The sequence below is a fragment of the Podarcis gaigeae genome (assembly GCF_964106915.1).
Source record: "Podarcis gaigeae genome assembly, chromosome: 11".
In the NCBI taxonomy this organism is placed as follows: Eukaryota; Metazoa; Chordata; class Lepidosauria; order Squamata; family Lacertidae; genus Podarcis; species Podarcis gaigeae.
In genome coordinates this window covers 34590424-34608422 of record NC_139687.1, presented here as the reverse complement: position 1 = coordinate 34608422, position 17999 = coordinate 34590424, and the positions used below count along the sequence as shown (strand labels likewise).

The following is a 17999-nucleotide window of genomic DNA, read 5'->3' as shown; positions in this document are numbered from 1 at the left end:
ACAAAAAGTGCCAGAAATGGGTGGCTCTTCTCAACACTCACAAAGTTCACTGGAAACTCGAAACAAACAAAGTAATTTTGGCCCAAGCCCATGCACAAACATTGATATTATGTAACTATATCCAGTGAACTGTGTCTCAGATCACCAAGAATTGGTCCAACTCAGTTCATGGTGGCTGCTACAAGATCAATAGTTGGTTGAGCCCATTTTGTCATGCTGTACATCTTGATGTTTGATCCTGATCAAGAGCACCATATGCATTGCTTCACGCCCAGAGACCAGGTACCAGCAGATCAGTGCATACAAAAGACCAACACTGCCTGGAAGAACTCCCAGTTTGGGGGTGTGAGTAGGAAACGGGAGGGATTGAGTGGGGAAAGTGGCAAGGAGTAGAATAACTTCCTTCTCCCACCCACCAATTCTCCCCTACAAACTGTCCCCTCCCATTACTACTTTGCAATGGCTGGATAAACTGGAAATGCAACTTGACTATTAATATGTGGTTCAGGTGTTTGTTTGTTTTTGCCTTAATGTATAGCTTATTCATCTACCATGCACATGTTATCTGGAAGTAAACTACAAGGCTGTCTCCATAAGCAAATAATGTTCAGAGGACCGTGTGCAATACCCATCAGCCGGCTACATGTGGACTATCACATTTTATTTATTAAGTACATTAGCGAGATGTTACAATTTTGAAAGTCATCGGAACCAGCTAGATGAGAATGATGCCAAAAATGTACATTTGTTAGTTAAGATAAATGCCCATCATTTTCATAACATTCTGGTATTTATACAGTGGTTATTAGGTCAAGAAAACTAATGGCATGTAGCCTCTGTAAATAAAACACTGCCTTTATTCAAGCTTGAATATTACACTAAAACAGCATGACGTAAGAACATAATGGAAATGGAAATGACAATATAATGCCACAAAGCAAATCTATTCTAATACTTGGTATTGGACAAAGAATGTTTAACTGTTAGGAATAAGCATATTTAGGATCTTTTTTCTTTTCTTTTCTTTACAAACGGGAAAACCTGTTTAATAGGCCATACTTTCTACTTGAAAGAACCTTTGGAAGGAATATTGATTTATCATTTCATCTTGTCTCTTAAGAGATATGGTGCTCTTTCTTGCCTAATTAAATTGTGCTAATATGAAGGTGTGGGCCAGCTCTATAACACACAGCAGATCTGCCAGATTGTGATGTGCCTTCAAGTCACTTGTCATTTGAAAGATACGTATAGAAACTCTGTCTGCATGCTAATGCACCCCGCTACATCATAATCCACACAGATGGAATTTAAATCAACCTCCTCTACTTCAGCTTTATAGTGTTCTAATTAACCCTCAGCCATAAAATATGCATTAATGTTGGGCGGTGGCGTGTGCGCCTGGCAAATCAGAGGTGACAAAAGCCAAATGCTAGTCAATCTCATCAGCCCCAGGAGTTGAAGGTGACACCAGGCAAATAAGCCCACCTGGGCTTTTAATAAGAATACCCATCTATTTTGTCTCTGCATGGGTTTAACTTTTACCCTGTAAGCACTTCTGGGTTATTGGGGCTTTTTGGTGTGTTTTTTTTAAAAGGACTTGCAAACAGATTCCAGATACAACAAAAAACCACATACGGTTCTTCCAGAGAGACATGGCAATGCTTAAAAGCATCCAATTCCTTTGTGAAGTGAAACTTGAGTCGACAGCATCCCGTATTTCATCATGGGTTTTGCTTTGCACAAACCTTTTAGATTCTAGAGAGGAGTATCAGCATTGCAAAGCCACTTACCAACTGCTAAGACTACTAGAACTAAAAGCAGGGGGGGAGGAAAAGTAACTGAACGCAGATTTTTTTTTCCTTTGACATAGCAGCTCAGTAAATCACGATCACTGCAGAATATGTTATGTGCATATTGGTTAAAAACAGATGAATATTTTTTTTAAAAAAATACAGAACTGGAATAAAACCCCCAAATTACCCATATATGGAATTAACACACTTTTGCGGACTCAGCTCTATTCTCGGACTAGTGTGGATGCAGAGCCTCGTAACCAAGAATGAGCAAATGGGTTTGAGCACATATTCAGCTAATTTTGAAACATTTGCACAACCTTACCAATAGATTCTCAGTAGAAATGAAGATATAAAGGTAATTTGATTATTTATATTTTTTAAAAAATTGAAAATCCGTCTTTCAATACATAACACGTCCCCAAGGCAGTTTACAATTAAAAAACAAGAACAACATAACGCAATTTAATACTCACACTCAAATCTAGTACAGCAGCAGTTAAAACCTGAGCACAATACACAGCTACTTAGTCCTTGCATAGAGGAACTGCACATGTCAATCTAGTCATTCCCCACAGCAGGCTGGGGCCAGAGCCAACGGTCAGCTGCAAAGGAGGAGATGTTGGGCCACAACCTCCGCCCATTCCTGCACCGGGTGACTGATATTTCTGAGTACTAGAGTCAAGTTTAGCCTGACACATAAGGGCCAAGAGTTTGAGGGGTGTGTGTGTGAAAATGGTGTATGCAAGTATAACCAAACAGAGAAAGGAGAGCCAAAATCAGAAGGAAGATGCCAAGAGCTACAGTGAATCTATTGACTCCTGGAGCAGACAAAGCTGAACATTGAGAGTTTAACTGTTCAAACCATTTTAAAATTAGGGTTTCCTCCTCCTGTCTGCCTTACAAAAAACCTTTCCAAAAGCTACATTTGTTCTGGCATACTGCTGTCTGTGGCCTTGTCATTCACCCTACGGCAAATTGTTTCACCACACCACCTAGTACAGAGAGCTGGCAGGGTGGGTAAGTACACTCCAGATGTCAGGGGATGTTTGGTGGATGTAGCTAGGAAACAAATATACCCACTTGATGGCAGCAGTGAAGCCAGTGAGAAGGGCTGGGGTTGCACACACCTCTTCCTCTCATGATTCAAGCTAAAGCCTGCATTTTTCCTTCTGCACCCAGGATTTACCCTCAAGGATCACCCTGTATTCAATTGAATGCCTCCCAAGACCTTCATGTTTTGAGTAAGGTTTTGAACTGTCATCTTCCCAGACCAAGTCAAGAATTACATGACATTTCCCCCTGTCTCCACAGGAGCCCAATCTCTGAAAGAGAGGCATTGCTCAGAATCTAAAGCGCTCGGGGGATTCTGTTCACAGGGACTTGGGCAGGGCCTTTTGGTTACTGTCAAATGTCTTTCATACCTTATTGCTGGGGATATGCAGAAAAATATAGTTTTTGTAACAGAACACAAGGGAAGTGTTTGAGCTGATGTTATTTTTTTACATTCTAATAATAACAGCAGGGACAATGACGATTCTAACATGTTAGAAAGCCAGTTTTCGATGATATTTACTGACTGGTGCTTTTGTGGTCAAATTTACTTTTTTAGAAAAAACAGGCGATGGAAACTGTTAATAAATATTTAATATATTCAGCATTAGTAGTATTCATATGCAGAAGTTTAAGTGGGAATACAATTAAACTTTTATAAGCAAGTGGTTGTGAATAACAACTTTTTTTAGTGCCAGCTACTGGTTAAAAAGCAGGCAATAACTTCTATTGCACATTACCTTACACACTTTTTTATTGTAGAAGCAATCCACGAGTTCAAAGCAAGCAAAAACAATCAGAAACACCAATGCTTTTAATATTTGGCTTTTAATGTTTCTTTTAACATTAAGACTTTGCTGTCTATTTTTTGTGTGAGTGCTATTATTTTTTTTACTTGATTTTTGTATTTGGATGTAACCCTTTGTGATGGGCCTTTTTTGGCTGAAAGGAAGATGCTGACTATAAGGATCCCTGGGTCAGCATGATCTGAACTCTCTCTCTCTCTTAAACCATCCCTAACAACCTAGTTTTATTCAAATCAAACATTGTTTACTGTATTTTAATGTTATTTCTTGCTCCAAACATGGACAATTAGTTGTAAAATAACCAACCAACCAACAACATAAAGATAAAGGGACCCATAACCATTAGGTCCAATCGTGGCCGACTCTGGGGCTGTGGCGCTCATCTCGCTTTATTGGCCAAGGAGCCGGCGTACAGCTTCCAGGTCATGTGGCCAGCATGACTAAGCCGCTTCTGGTGAACCAGAGCAGCGCATCGGAACGCCGTTTACCTTCCCGCCGGAGCGGTACCTATTTATCTACTTGCACTTTGACATCCTTTCGAACTGCTAGGTTAGCAGGAGCAGGGACCGAGCAACGGGAGCTCACCCTGTTGCGGGGATTCGAACCGCCAACCTTCTGATCGGCAAGTCCTGGGCTCTGTGGTTTAACCCACAGCGCCACCCGCATCCCATAGCAACAACATAAACCTAACCAATTATCTAAAATGAGGATGCCTAATTCCTATAAAGCTGTCGTGCTTTGAAATTACAGAATTTGATGAAAAAGCAAACCGAAAAGCAAATAAGATTTGTTTGATGGTACAAAGTAAGCCATTCTGATAGCCAACATGGAAGATAATCATCCCAAATGTGCTGCAGCTTTCTGGCAGTTCAGTGCTATGAGTGAGTGGAGAGGCTAGTTTTCTCATTCATACGTGGTAGAGATGCAAGAGTGACTTGCTTTTATTCCATGCTCTGGGACTGAAGGATTGGGAGCTCTGTAGATTGTAGCATTGTTAAGAATGGCAGGGAGCAATTGATGGAGAAGAAAAGAAAAGAAGCAGGAGCTGTGTTGGGGCAGGGAATGGCTGGTGGGAAGGAAGAAAGAAGAAGCACATCAAGTTTGTTGCCCATTTTAAAATGCTAATAATGGTTTCGTAGGCAGAGGAAGCAAACTTTTTAAAAGAACCCTAACTCCACAATTTGCAACCCTTTTTATATTCTATTCATTTATTTATTCATTTGTAAAGTTGAGGATAAATGGGGCCACTGACTTTAAGCATTAGATTCCTGAATTCTCAGACTGCGCCATGTAGTGTAACAGCTGAAACACAGCTACTCCTATTTATTGAACTAATGATTCTATAGAAATAGTTTTGTGTCTCCTGTCTTGCTTGTAATTGGTGGTAAAGGGTTATTATATAGATGCTCCTATTAACTTGCCTAGTAAATGGCTATACTCTACTGAATCATTATGAGATGAATTAAAATCAGATTCTCCTATTTAACATAAAATGACAATGTCAGCAGGGTCTCCTTCCACTTGATAATCCCCAACTTGACATGCAATGACATTATCCCACTGAAGCCAAAGACAAATTATAATTCTTGATGTAATTACAGGGTTTAATGGGAAGGGGGGAAGTTGTTAGGGGCAAAGCAGCCATTCCCACTTGGGTCTCTTTATGAATACAAATGGAGTAGCCACAAACTCTATATGTGATTTTGGAATCATGCTGTGATTCACCTCCAAGGAGATACCGTAAGACTTAATTACTGTGCCATACACAAATAACCAAACTGTGCTAAGGTTTTGGAATTAGTGTACAAGATCTGTTTTGTTTCTACATGAAACCTTCCCCCTTAAAAAATATTTTAAAAATAATTATAATTAGCCAAAAAATGCAGACAGTAAAATATTACAATTGTAAGTTTTTAATAAGTGCCAAATTTGAAGGCTCCTTATTACCTATTGAAGAATATTTAAATCTTTTTAAGTCTTAATGAACTTCTCAGAAATTGGAGCGCTGCAGCTTAAAACTGATAATGACAACTTTAAAAATTCAATAGACTAGGACAAATGATTACGAGTAATATTAAATTAGCAGACAGCTAAATCCTGTCTTCAGACACATTAGAGCAAATGGGCTTTTATGACTCTCCTAATATATCTTTCAGAAGGCTAAAACATTTAAAAGGTGTACAACAAAAATCTTCAAAAAGTTAAGGTGAAAGTTATTTAGTCAGATCTGATAAATTACCAATTCTATTGAGAAAAAAATAAACAGAAGCTTCTGAGTTCCAGAATCTACTGGGACTCTTGTGGATGCCAGTACTGTATTTAAGGCAACCACCACCCTTGGAATGCCCAGACCCTGGCCTTTGGTTTTTTTACGAGCTTTGCCTCCTCCTGTAACCTTTTAGCTGCTGCTTAATCAGGGCTAGATTAACCATAAAGCAAAATAAACACATGCTTAGGGCATCAAGGGTAGGGAGGAACCACAGAAATTTTAGTCTTTTCACATGCAAGATTGCATGTTATTGGTTTTCATTATTAGTTCAGCACAGAAGTGGTTCTCAAAGTTTTACATGTCTTCTACATAGAAATCACATATGCACTCAAGGTGAAATTGAAATCTGTGGGAATTCATCCCATGAATGCCACACTGTGTCCTACATAGAACTTCATTCCATACTGGAAATGCATTATATTTGCAGTATCCTGAAGTCAATAACCTTTTTGGGGGGAGGACTTTGTTGCCCTCTTTTTCAGCATCAAACGTTTTAGCTCATGTATCCAGAAAGCTATTTTACTTTAAAGGCCAGCACTGTGGTCAGAAGGTGCACAATACAGAAACCAGGTTTGAAACAGCACATATTCTACTTTGCTTCTTAAAAACACATTCAGTTTTAATGCTACTTACAGTTGGTGAAATCATAGGGCTTCCCCCCACCCTACAGAATGAACACAATCAAGGGAACTTTTAAGACATCTGTTTTCCCCAACTCATGGTTACTGTGTAGCTACAGATAGCGATGCTTTGGTACAGTTGCTAACAGCAACGCCTCCACGGAGAAAACTAAGGAAGGATCCATCGGCATGAATCAGCTAAATGAATCTAACCTCTGTCTCCTAGTCACCATTTTCTTTCTCTCCAAGTGAAAGTATAAAGATGTGCATTGAAGATTTCAGTCAATTAGGGGAGTCAGAGTGGAATAATCCAAAGATCTGCCAAGCCATTATGATCCACTCTTATGAGTTATTCCAGAAATAACACTCTTCTGCTATCAGAAATCTTAAGACTGCTCTTTATGAGTTTAATGAAATAGTTGCATAGCTGCTTCAGTTTTTGAAGCAGCTTTAACTTTGCAAATTTGCAAAACTGCTGTGCCATGGGGTATTGAATATTCTTCGCACCACAGTATATCTACTATGAGCACCTACGGGAGGAAGGGCAGGACATAAATTTAATAAATAAAGTAAATAGTATTAAAACTTCACATTAGTTTTTTTAAATTTCCCCAAATATTAAACCTCACCTATCAATCCTAACAACTCCCCCCTCAAAAGTGGGATTCATTTACAATTACAAAATTAAACAAACCAGCATAATAAAAACAAGAGGGGTAAGAGATGTAGATGCAAGTCAGCATAACAAAACAAAAACGACTGCAAAGGGAAGAGAAGTTCAGTAGCTATCAAATAAACAAAATAAGAAGGTCAACAATAGATCTGGTGATGGTCATAGGAGAGGGATCCAACCAAACCTCCCAGAGGGGGGTGATCCACAGTCTGGGAGCCGCAAATGTTTTGTGTACCTGCCAGTCACCCCTCTAAAACTGCCAGAACACAAAGCAGAGTCTCAAATGTTGGATGCAGTAAGTGGGCATGCTAGCTATCCTTCGAAAATGTTAAATGTTTTTGCAAAGCAAGATGACAAAGCTGGAATGCATTTAAACCATTATTTCACAATATTGCTTCACAGTGCTCCAAGTCAGCTGGCAGAGAACAAACCATTCCAAGGAATGGAGGAAAAGGAAGGTAAATAACTACAGCTCTCTGTTTGCAGCTACTCCTTCCTATCCACTACTATAAAACATAAAACCCCTTTGGAATGCACAGCTGTTCTCGCTACATTCCAGTGGTTGCAGCTCTCTATTCTGCACAGACTTCAACATGCACCTTGTGAGTATACTAATGAAACTGGATGGAAACCAGCACTGCTTGAACCACACCCAATATTTCCGTATTATGTTAAAATACACCGTGTCCAATAATCCAGTGGCATGCACATGCTTTGTGATTTATTTTAAGGAGTTAAAATGAAATGCACACAAGATCAAATGCTTAGCAGGTGAATACTAGCATGCCACAACTATCCAGTCGTGAAGCAGTTCAAGTATTAAGACCGAAATGGCCATTCAGTTACAACTCAGGCTTGTGCAGTCTCCATTCCTAATAGGTTCATCATTCCATGTAATATTAGAAGTAGAGAGCAAACAAAGCTTAAAGTTTAAAATAGAAATGCCTGCTGATAATTAAGAAAGTGTTCTTTGAAACATAGTTTTGTGGGATAATGAACGGGTATAAATATATTAATCAAAGAATTAATATTGGAATATTGATGACTTTAACATACTAGTCTTTTCCATGGGGCCATTAAAGCCTCACTGAATTCAACAGGACTTACTCTCCAAGTAAATGTGTATAGCATTGCAATTATACCTCCTCCTTTCAAGGTATCGTGAGACAGATTGGTAAAAACATGGGGGTAGAAGCCAGTTGATGCACTTAAGCTCCAGAAAGGTCTTTTGTTCCTTTGGATACCTCCCTTAACAGAAGAAGGGAGGCCTTTTCTGATTTCCCTTGAAACCCCCAGCACAATCTAAAAATAGACTCCAGAGAGTTGAGGAATTCACTAAACAAGGTGGACGGGTTGTAGAGGAAAAGGTGAATTGGTCAATACCCCCTATTCCTCTTCTGTTATTAGATATGTATGCTACATCAAAAGCCCTTCCCATGAGCATCAGCAGGATTCCACCATGAACATGGGTTTAATTCTCCATTAATCCTTCATCAGTTCTTTTCCCTTGTCGTTTCTGCTCTTGGACACTTTCAAGGATGTAATATGGGGCATGGGTTGGATACAGCAAGACTGCATTTATTGTGGTAGTCATCCTTTCTGCCCTTCTGCTGCAAATGGAAGCATCACACTGGCTCCGCCCCCTGAACAAGCTGATTACCACTGCATTATGACATTTGGGTTTCTTTGTTGTCATAGCAACCATTAATTAGACATCTCGTTTGTTTAACATAAAATACAATGCCGACACCAGTGCAAAATTTGTTGTTTAACTTCAGTTCGTCTTAAACAGCAAGGGTACTGTAATCTCATGAAGTGAAACTCTACGTTGTGTATGATGAGGCTTAGGTGCCTCCATCTTACAGGGTTTCACTGCCTATTGTGACTACAGTCGCAGAAGCATCCTTGGCTTGGCATTGTAAGGAATGGAAGAACAAAGGCCCACAGAGACAATGAAATGGGCAAATGTACAAGGCAGATTGCATTTCTAACTATGCAGCTAGGATAAACACAGATGCATCCTATAATGGTAATTTTTAGTGTCTTGAAAATGAACCTTTTTTTAAAAAAAAAATAATTCTTAGGGGTTTCAGGTTTAAGACAGATTGCTTTCCACGCCTGAAACATTGCTTTCCAGCATTTTGTTCAAATACTGCAGTTCATGAAACATATCCACAACTGCATGCCATAAAGGTGGTGATGAATTAGTCACATGCAATTAAACTGTAATCCGACACAATGACAGATTAAGCGTACAAGTCTAGACCAAAAATATTGTTCCTGGAAAATATTTCCTAGAGTACACCAAATCTTTCCATTCAAAAGATAATATAATCCTGCTTTATTCATTTGAAAAGGAGGATTTGCATTATTTTAGTTCTTGAATGAAGCTATCAAACACACTGGCCATGTTAAGAGACTTAACAGCCTTTGATCAAAGTGAGACATTTGCTGCAGTGATTTCTCCAATTTCACATCCAATCCGGTGGCTTCAATGCACACACCTGGATCCTTAGAAGTATACACTGAGCTCCACATCTGAAGGTACTTCCCAATTCTACTATAGTATATGCGCTATACAACTAGCATGGAATCTGAAAGGAGACAAACCCTTTGTACATTAGCTTCCCACTGCGCAGAAAGGCACACAGCTTTGAATCAACCATGTGGTGTTTCTTAAAACCTAATCTTAAATTTGGCGTTGTCACCATATATATCCTTAGGATGGATTAAAAAAAAATCATTACTGAGTTGAATTTACAAAGGAGCCGAGGGTGGCAAGAAGTGTGCAGAGAATATGCAAAGAGGAATGCAGATTCACAAAACATCATCAAGTCAGGATTAGAACAGCATTGCAATAGTGCCACAAGTAGTTAAGCTGCATCAGTGTTTAAAACATTTACATTAGAGTATTATGAAATCAGATTTTATGTTAAATACTTTAGGAATAAAAACATTAAAAAGGATGTATCTTCAAACAAATATGAAATTGGCTCATAAACTCAGCACTATCTGCATAGTGTACAATACTGTAAACATACTTTTGAACTTGTGGAACACAGCCATTTAGAAGACTACACCTACATATTTGTTTCATTGTTTTGTAGAAGCCCAAAATAGCCCAGAGCCATTTTTTTCTGATTTGGGGGGGGGGGGAGAGAAATGCAATCGCCAGTTATAGTTTCTGCTACAAAATCTGATGCAATGCTGCAAGAAAATGAATGAAATTACAGCAAAAGAAAACAGCAGTGTGATCCAGGCCAGTCCAAAATACTATGCAGTGCAAGACAGAAAAGAATAATCAGAATGTCATTGGTGATAGCCAGTCCCAGCATTCTACAGGATCCTTGAAGTAGCTCATTATAAGGTTGCCTATATTGCTACTCGTTTTTTGTAAGACAATAAGTTTTTGTTCAAGTTCTACAGTTACGGAGAGGCTGTTTTTCCTCCCACCAAAGTACTCTGTATTGATCCTTACCTGAACAGATCGCCTCTAAGAATGCATACAACAGACTAAGATGACAGAATTGACTCTACCTCTTCAGACTTGAGGAACAGACTCACACTGCTTTCTTACATTAAAGAAATCCCCTGCAAGTATAAAGTCTACACAGCAGGAAGTATATCTAAAATAAATCTGAAGATTATTTTGAAAGGGAAGACCCCTGCCTGGAGCAATGCAGCCCATTTCTACTGCCTAATTCTGCTGCATGTGTACACTGGGGCTAATTCCTTGTGACTAGGAGAACAGTCCTAATCCAAGGCTGGGGTAGAATGGAGCAGCAGGCTCCTCCATTGATAGGATCAAGCTTTGTTTTTTGCCCTGCCAGCTACAGACTAGCACAGAGGCCTGGATTCATCTCCTCCTCAGGTATGGACCACTTTTGAATCAAACAGAGCCAACACCACAGCACACCACCACCCTGCCCTAAAATATCTGCTTTTGAGGTCTTATGACAGCTGCTGCAGGGATTGATGCTGTCAGCAGTAGCATCACCACACTTTAAGCAGGTGCAGCAGGGACAACTGCAGCAATGAAGCCAGCACCCCAATAATTCCTTTTCAACAATGTGTATCAGGGGATATGGTTGCTCTACCCCTAACTAAGTGGGACTAGAGTCCAGGCATGGCCAAACTTGGCCCTCCAGATGTTTTGGAACTACAATTCCCATCATCCCTGACCACTGGTCCTTGTTAGCTAGGGATGATGGGGGTTGTAGTCCCAAAACATCTGGAGGGCCAAGTTTGGCCATGCCTGGACTAGACCAAAACAAGCAAGTTCAGCTTGATAAACATCCCAACACTTTCCAACAAGGGAGTGAGATTCCTAAAGGTTTTGACAGGACCTTTCAGAAGGTCACTTCAGCTTATGGGCAGGTTCACTAAGCTCCATGGGTAGACTTAAGAATTACTAAATTTCATCCTGAGTGTGAATGAAGACTTGCTAGTATTTTATTTATAAACTTGATCATACAGACACCCCAGGCAGGTGTTAGCCACTTAACACAACACTTTCCCTCCTTACAGGAGTCTTGTGAAGAGAACTGGGTCAGGAAAGGCATGTGAACACACATGCTTGCAGAAGAGCCAACCCAGAATGCGTTTAATTTATATTTATATCAGGGTCCTAACTAACAAAATGAATTTCAATAGGGACAAATGTAAGGTTCTACACTTGGGCAGGAAGAACCAGCTGCACAAATATAAGATGGAAGACACCTGGCTTGCCAGTAGTACATGTGTAAAGGATCTAGGAGACCACAAGCCTAACATGATGATGCAGCAGCAAAAAAATGGTATTGCCTTGGGTGGCCATTAAGTACTATTTGCTTATTCAAATTTCCATGTCAATCTATAACCACTTAAGCACTCTGCCCAATTATTTTAAATGTAACTGATATGCAGAGTTACAGTTTAGGTGGAAGTGTTAACCCCAGTTACCTGAGAGTAAGCACCATTCAATTCAGTGGGGCTTTCTTTGCGCTATTATTTTATTGCACAAAAGGGAGTATATGAGGGAAATGTAGAACTCTGCAAAAATGTTTGTCCAGAAACAGAGCCCGTGTGCAAAATAGGATACACAGCATAGCTGTTTACAAGGCTTTTTGCCCAACTAGGAATATTTCCAGGGAATTAAATCCCCCTGAGTTCAATGAGACTTACTTCCTTGCAAGCATGTTTGAATTACAGACTATGGCTGTGATCCCATGTTTATATCCACTGTGTGGTGTTATTTTTAACAGAAGAGCCACAAATAATTCTATATACATGAACACACATTATCCAAAAGGCTTGTTTTGCCATAGGGGGGAAATAATAGTTTAATGAATTAAACCGAAATCATTCTCCATTATGCCAGTAAGTATTTTACATTCTTTTTTGCTGTTTATGGGTAAAGACAGAAAAATAAAACCTACCCCGCACATCTGGAGAGAATCGAGCCGAATGGCGAGACACAAAAAGCTTAAGTTCTTGATCCAAGTTGCATTCAATAAGGTTTGTGTCCCATGACCGGATCCCTAAAAACCAAGATAAAATACATGTAATTATTGGATACAAACAGATTGTGTATTTCTGAATTTTCTTTTAATAAAATCTGTGCCCTATCTGAATACTCTATGCTCTTAAAAGCCACATGGTGATTAAAAATAAATTATCTGCTCTCATTTTCCAGGACTCCATCCATCACCATGCTAAACATTTTCTAGTTCTTCTGAATACAGTACAGTAGTTGTTGAATGAATTTCTGCTCAAGGCCTTGTAAACACAACTTTAAGACCTGTTACTAGTTTGGTTATTATGTAGCAGGATTATGGGGTGACAACTGAGAATATTTTCAAACCTATTTACAACATAGTTAATTTGGAATGGTTGTTGTTGTTGTTTACTCATTCTGCATGCATAAAATTCTTGTAACTTCTTCCTAGTAACTTTTTTTGCAACTTTTTATTTTCAGTAAATTCAGTAAATTAGTTTTGCTTATGAACCTGAAACTTTGCTTATGCAGCTTAAATAACATGCAACGTACAAAATACAAAACTTCCCTCATTGAAAAATACTGATTGCAGATAAACTACAATGGACAAATCTGTTACTCTGATTTACTTTGAAAGCGTACATTGGATTTAGGGTATCTTGTGTCATCTGAGACCACATTTCTTTCCTCACAATCACTAACTTGAATTACATTGCCCACTTCTTTATGTATGAAGACAATAGAAGAGTGAAATTCATTTATTAGTCTTTAGCCATATATGAAAGTGTGGCTAAAACTCAAAAGGTGGCAACTAATTTTTGAATAGGCCACATTTAGTTGGTGTCTTTCACACTTTCATTTATTACCCGTATGACTCAAAATCCAAATTCATGTCACAAGAAGGAACTTTATTTTTCATTTCTTTCCACAACAGCAACCTTGTCAAACTCGTTAACCACACTGCAGTTACAAAGAAAAGCATGCACCATAGTGCTATAAATAGTAGCAGTAATAGCAAGCACACCCGTGTGCCAATCTACCCTTTTGTTCTGGGCTTTCCGTAATAAATGGGATTGTTGGGTTACATAGTTTGTGCTTGGAAGAGGGCCTTCAGCTGGCTAGCTGTTTGATTCCCAAGCAAAAGTGCCTGGGGTTGGTGGACAGGGAGTGTTTTGAATGGGCCCCCTCTGGCAACCAGCCTATCTCCTGCACCAGCACTGTCAGACAGACAGATACACAAGACCAGGCACCATAGGGCTGTAAGTAGTAGCCTGAACACTGTCAACTGGAGCCACAGCATGACAGCTCCTTCTAGGCTGGTTTGGCAGTCTTGTTTAGGGAAGCTTTTAATGTTTAATAGATTATTGTATTTTAATATTCTGTTGGAAGCCACCCAGAGTGGCTGGGGCAACCAAGCCAGATGGGTGGGGTATAAAATAATAATAATAATAATAATAATAATAATAATAATAATAGGGCAGTCTTAAATCATTCCATTGAGTAGCATACCTGCTTTTCCATCCATTGCATTTGCTTTGCCTCAACCTGCACTGCTTCATCTTGCTTCACTCCATATTTGATGAAGTGAAGCAAGGTGAATTTGACTTCCATCCTGTGTGCGACTAAAACTCTCTTCCCTGACTCTGATCTGGTACTTCCATCCATGTTTTCTGGCTTTAGCCCTCATGCCTACATTTCCATCTCAGATCCAGACACTGTGGCAACTTGTGACAAGCCCAAAGCCTCACAACTTTTTCTATGCAGGCAATCACAACAGTGGATGCTAGTCTTTGTTTGAGGCCTGTATGTATGAGGCCCTCTTTTTTCTACTGAAGAAATCGCTCACTTTTCCCTTTGTTAGGACTTCAGTCTCTCCTCTACATACCATCAGGACCAGCCCATCCAGGAGCTCAGGTGAGCAGTTGCAGACCTTGGGGTTTCAAATTTCAGCGGCACCCTGTGCAATACCAAAATTTGGTGCCCCCCACTGCCTCTCACCTTCCATTCTACATAACAGTTGTGGTGCCCCTATGGCAACACACCCAGTATGACCAAACAGGTCGTGCTCACCTAAATCCACCTATGAGGTGAGGCGGCAGGATCCAAAGGGGCAGTAGATCCCAATTTAGATATTTATTTCCCTCTTATTCCTGATGTAGATGTTCACTCACCCCCAGATTAATGTGCTGCACTAAAACTTTTAAACCGAAGTGCACTTTAAAAAATAAAAAGATCAGAATTTTACTGTTTGCTTGGGAAAGGCTTCCCTATGATACAGGGCTCTACAAGACACAAATACTAAATGTTAAATGCACATAATAATCCAAGACAGTTTTAGGATCGTGACTATATATTTAAAAAGGCCTGCAAGCAGTAGTTCTACATGGCAGAATAAGCAGAGATGTTTTGAAAAGCAAGTCCAAACTAGTTGCTATGTCATATTTCAAAAGGTCACTTGCCTGTTTTCTGATGGAGGAAGTCAAAACAAAACCAAAGTATAGAAGAAAGTTAAAGAAACTCTGAATGGTTAAATTGTTTGTCTGATGTTAAAAAGAAGAAGTGGAGTCTAGAAGACTGTGCTTATACACTTGTGTAAACATGTGCATAAGAAGCATTTAATATGGGAATGGGGATCCTGTGAACCTACAGATATTGTTGGAGTACAACTCCCATAAAACACAACCACTGGCTATGCCAGATGGGTTGGTGGGAGTTTGGGTTCAACAGCATCTGGAGGACCACAAGTTTATCATCCCTCATTTAATATATGGAGCTTGAAACCATGGAATGGTTTTCTAAAAATAGGTGAGCTTTACAGCACAGTAATATTAGAATGGGTGAATACTGCTAGTTGGAACTTTACTTCTGTCCCAACGTTGAGATTTTATCATTGTTTATATTAAAGAAATGTACCGTGATGTGGCTAAGGAGACATCATTTCAAGGGACCTAGCTAATCATATAAAGCTTTTAAAAGTTATGTGAGAGCAGTTTTAAATTCTAGCATTTAAATTCAAAATGCTTGCAATAGCAACAAAATCTCACTAGGAAAAAAAAGAAAGTCTAGTTTTCCTCTTAATACCATTTTTTGGGAGTAGTGGTTATTTTATGTGCAGTAAAATAGAGTCACTCCAATGGTGATTCTGTACCACCAATGACATTCACAGTTGCTTGATCCTTCTGTTGCAAATGATCTTGGCAAAGAAAGGAGGGGATGTCTTAGACAATTTTCACACAGTCCTTATCTAGTTTTAAAACAATCAGCTTGTCAGACAGATTAAAAATGCTAGATATAAATGCATATATATATTTTAAGTGCATATATGTGCTCTAGAACTCTCCATAAGTGTTACATACAATGGTTAAACAAACTTTGAGGCATACTGAAATACTTACAGATGTGTTTTAGATGGAAAGAAATACTTAATGAAATTTGCTGATAATCCCTGATGAGTCACTATCTGGCTGTTGCAAAAACTTATGAGATTTATATAGGATGAAAAATTAATCTGCTGTATTTTTGTTAGATATGTTTACTAAATGTGTCAGTCATATAAGCTAAATCATGTTCCCAACCATTTAGGGCATTGGAGTTTCTGAATTCAATTTCTGCTGAAAAGCCTACATCATTTAAATTAGAATGGACCTTCATCCCTGTTCTTTGTGGAAACTTCCAAAATTCAGTAATGACCACTAGTGTCAGAGTCCAAAAGGGGGGAAAGGCAGATTCACACTTTGAACTGACTCATAACATCTTCCTCAACCAAATGCAAAACTGTCTCCACTGAAAAGTATAAGGAGAAAAGAAGGTTGCGCCTGCAATAGGAATATAGATAATACTAGGCCAAACAATTTGTCCTTCTAACCCAGAACTGTCTGCGTGCTCACTTATCCAATTTCAACTAGAGATACTACAGATTGGACATAGGACATTTGTTCACAAAACATCTGCTGTACCACCAAACTACAATCCTTCTCCTAAAGAAAGAAAACATCCCTAAAAGGTGTGGTGCCCACTTCTTCTGGTTGTATGGATATGTCCAGGAACAGAGCCTAGGATTTCTTGCACTGAAAGCAATAATCATACTCTCCCTCCCAGAGACCAACAAACCTGAGCTTACTCATCTGTGGCCTGTATCACACATGCATATCACCTATTTCTTCCATACTTAGTGGGTGATGAATATGCCATGTGTAAACTGTGCCTTAGGGGACACGGGTGGCACTGTGGTCTAAACCACAGAGTCTAGGGCTTGCTGCTCAGAAGGTCGGCGGTTTGAATCCCCATGACGGGGTGAGCTCCTGTTGCTCGGTCCCTGCTCCTGCCAACCTAGCAGTTCAAAAGTATGTCAAAGTGCAAGTAGATCAATAGGTACTGCTCCATCAGGAAGGTAAACGGCGTTTCCGTGCGCTGCTCTGGTTTTGCCAGAAGCGGCTTAGTCATGTTGGCCACATGACCCGGAAGCTGTACATCGGCTCCCTTGGCCAGTAAAGCGAGATGAGCAACCCCAGAGTCGTCCGTGACTGGACCTTACGGTCAGGGGTACCTTTACCTTTTAAACTGTGCCTTACACTTGAAGGTTAGAATAAAGCTGCAATCCTACATGGATTATGCATATAGCCCCCCTCAAAGTCAACAAGAGGATGAAAAAATTCACCAAGCAGATAGTTTTCAATGACATTTATTCTCAGTGTCATTGTATACAGCTAGAGATTCAAAAGTAACAAAAAGAAATAGTATTACTTTGTGACAGTTCTTTGTTCAATCCAGTACAGGGAAATATCAAAGAGAAGATGTTTTGACCCAGTTGCTTAGTGTAGAGATACAGATATGATGTCTGTTTTAAATCTGACCTTCATTTCCTTGCAGATTTTTACTGTTCTTCCATAGAGTATATTCAGAATTTGTTTAATGCAACATAATAAAACAGTGTTCATATTTCATGGTTTCCAGATATCACAAGCATTTCATTGTGACCAACATTCAGTATCATTTGTCATGTGGTTAAGATTGAATTGAGGTCTGTGTATATATTGTGGGGGTCATACTTGCATTGATCATTCATGATCAGACCACTTGGAGATGGGCTATCACAGCAGAAAGCATTAGGTAGCCAAATTGAGTGATTTGCCTTCTGCTGTTTAAAAATAAACTCCAGTCATATATCATCTGTAGCTGCATATCATGCAGTATTGTTGAAGCAAACTGGGAATTGTGTGGATCAAAGCCAGGATTATGTCTTGAAAATAAAACGTCGTAACTTATTAACAATCCATTGCCGGCCATCGTCAATACAGCTCCATGATTCA

The 17999-nt window shown here is 39.4% G+C and overlaps 1 protein-coding gene across 1 annotated transcript in view; it reads right to left on the bottom strand.

Moving 5' to 3' along the window:
- The window catches only part of MAP1B (microtubule associated protein 1B), a 68256-nt gene that overhangs the window by 46496 nt on the left and 3761 nt on the right, over positions 1-17999 (bottom strand). The window contains exon 2 of the mRNA XM_083703077.1: positions 12632-12733. Coding sequence (XP_083559203.1) covers positions 12632-12733 — 102 coding nt within the window. The remainder of the gene's footprint in view (positions 1-12631; positions 12734-17999) is intronic.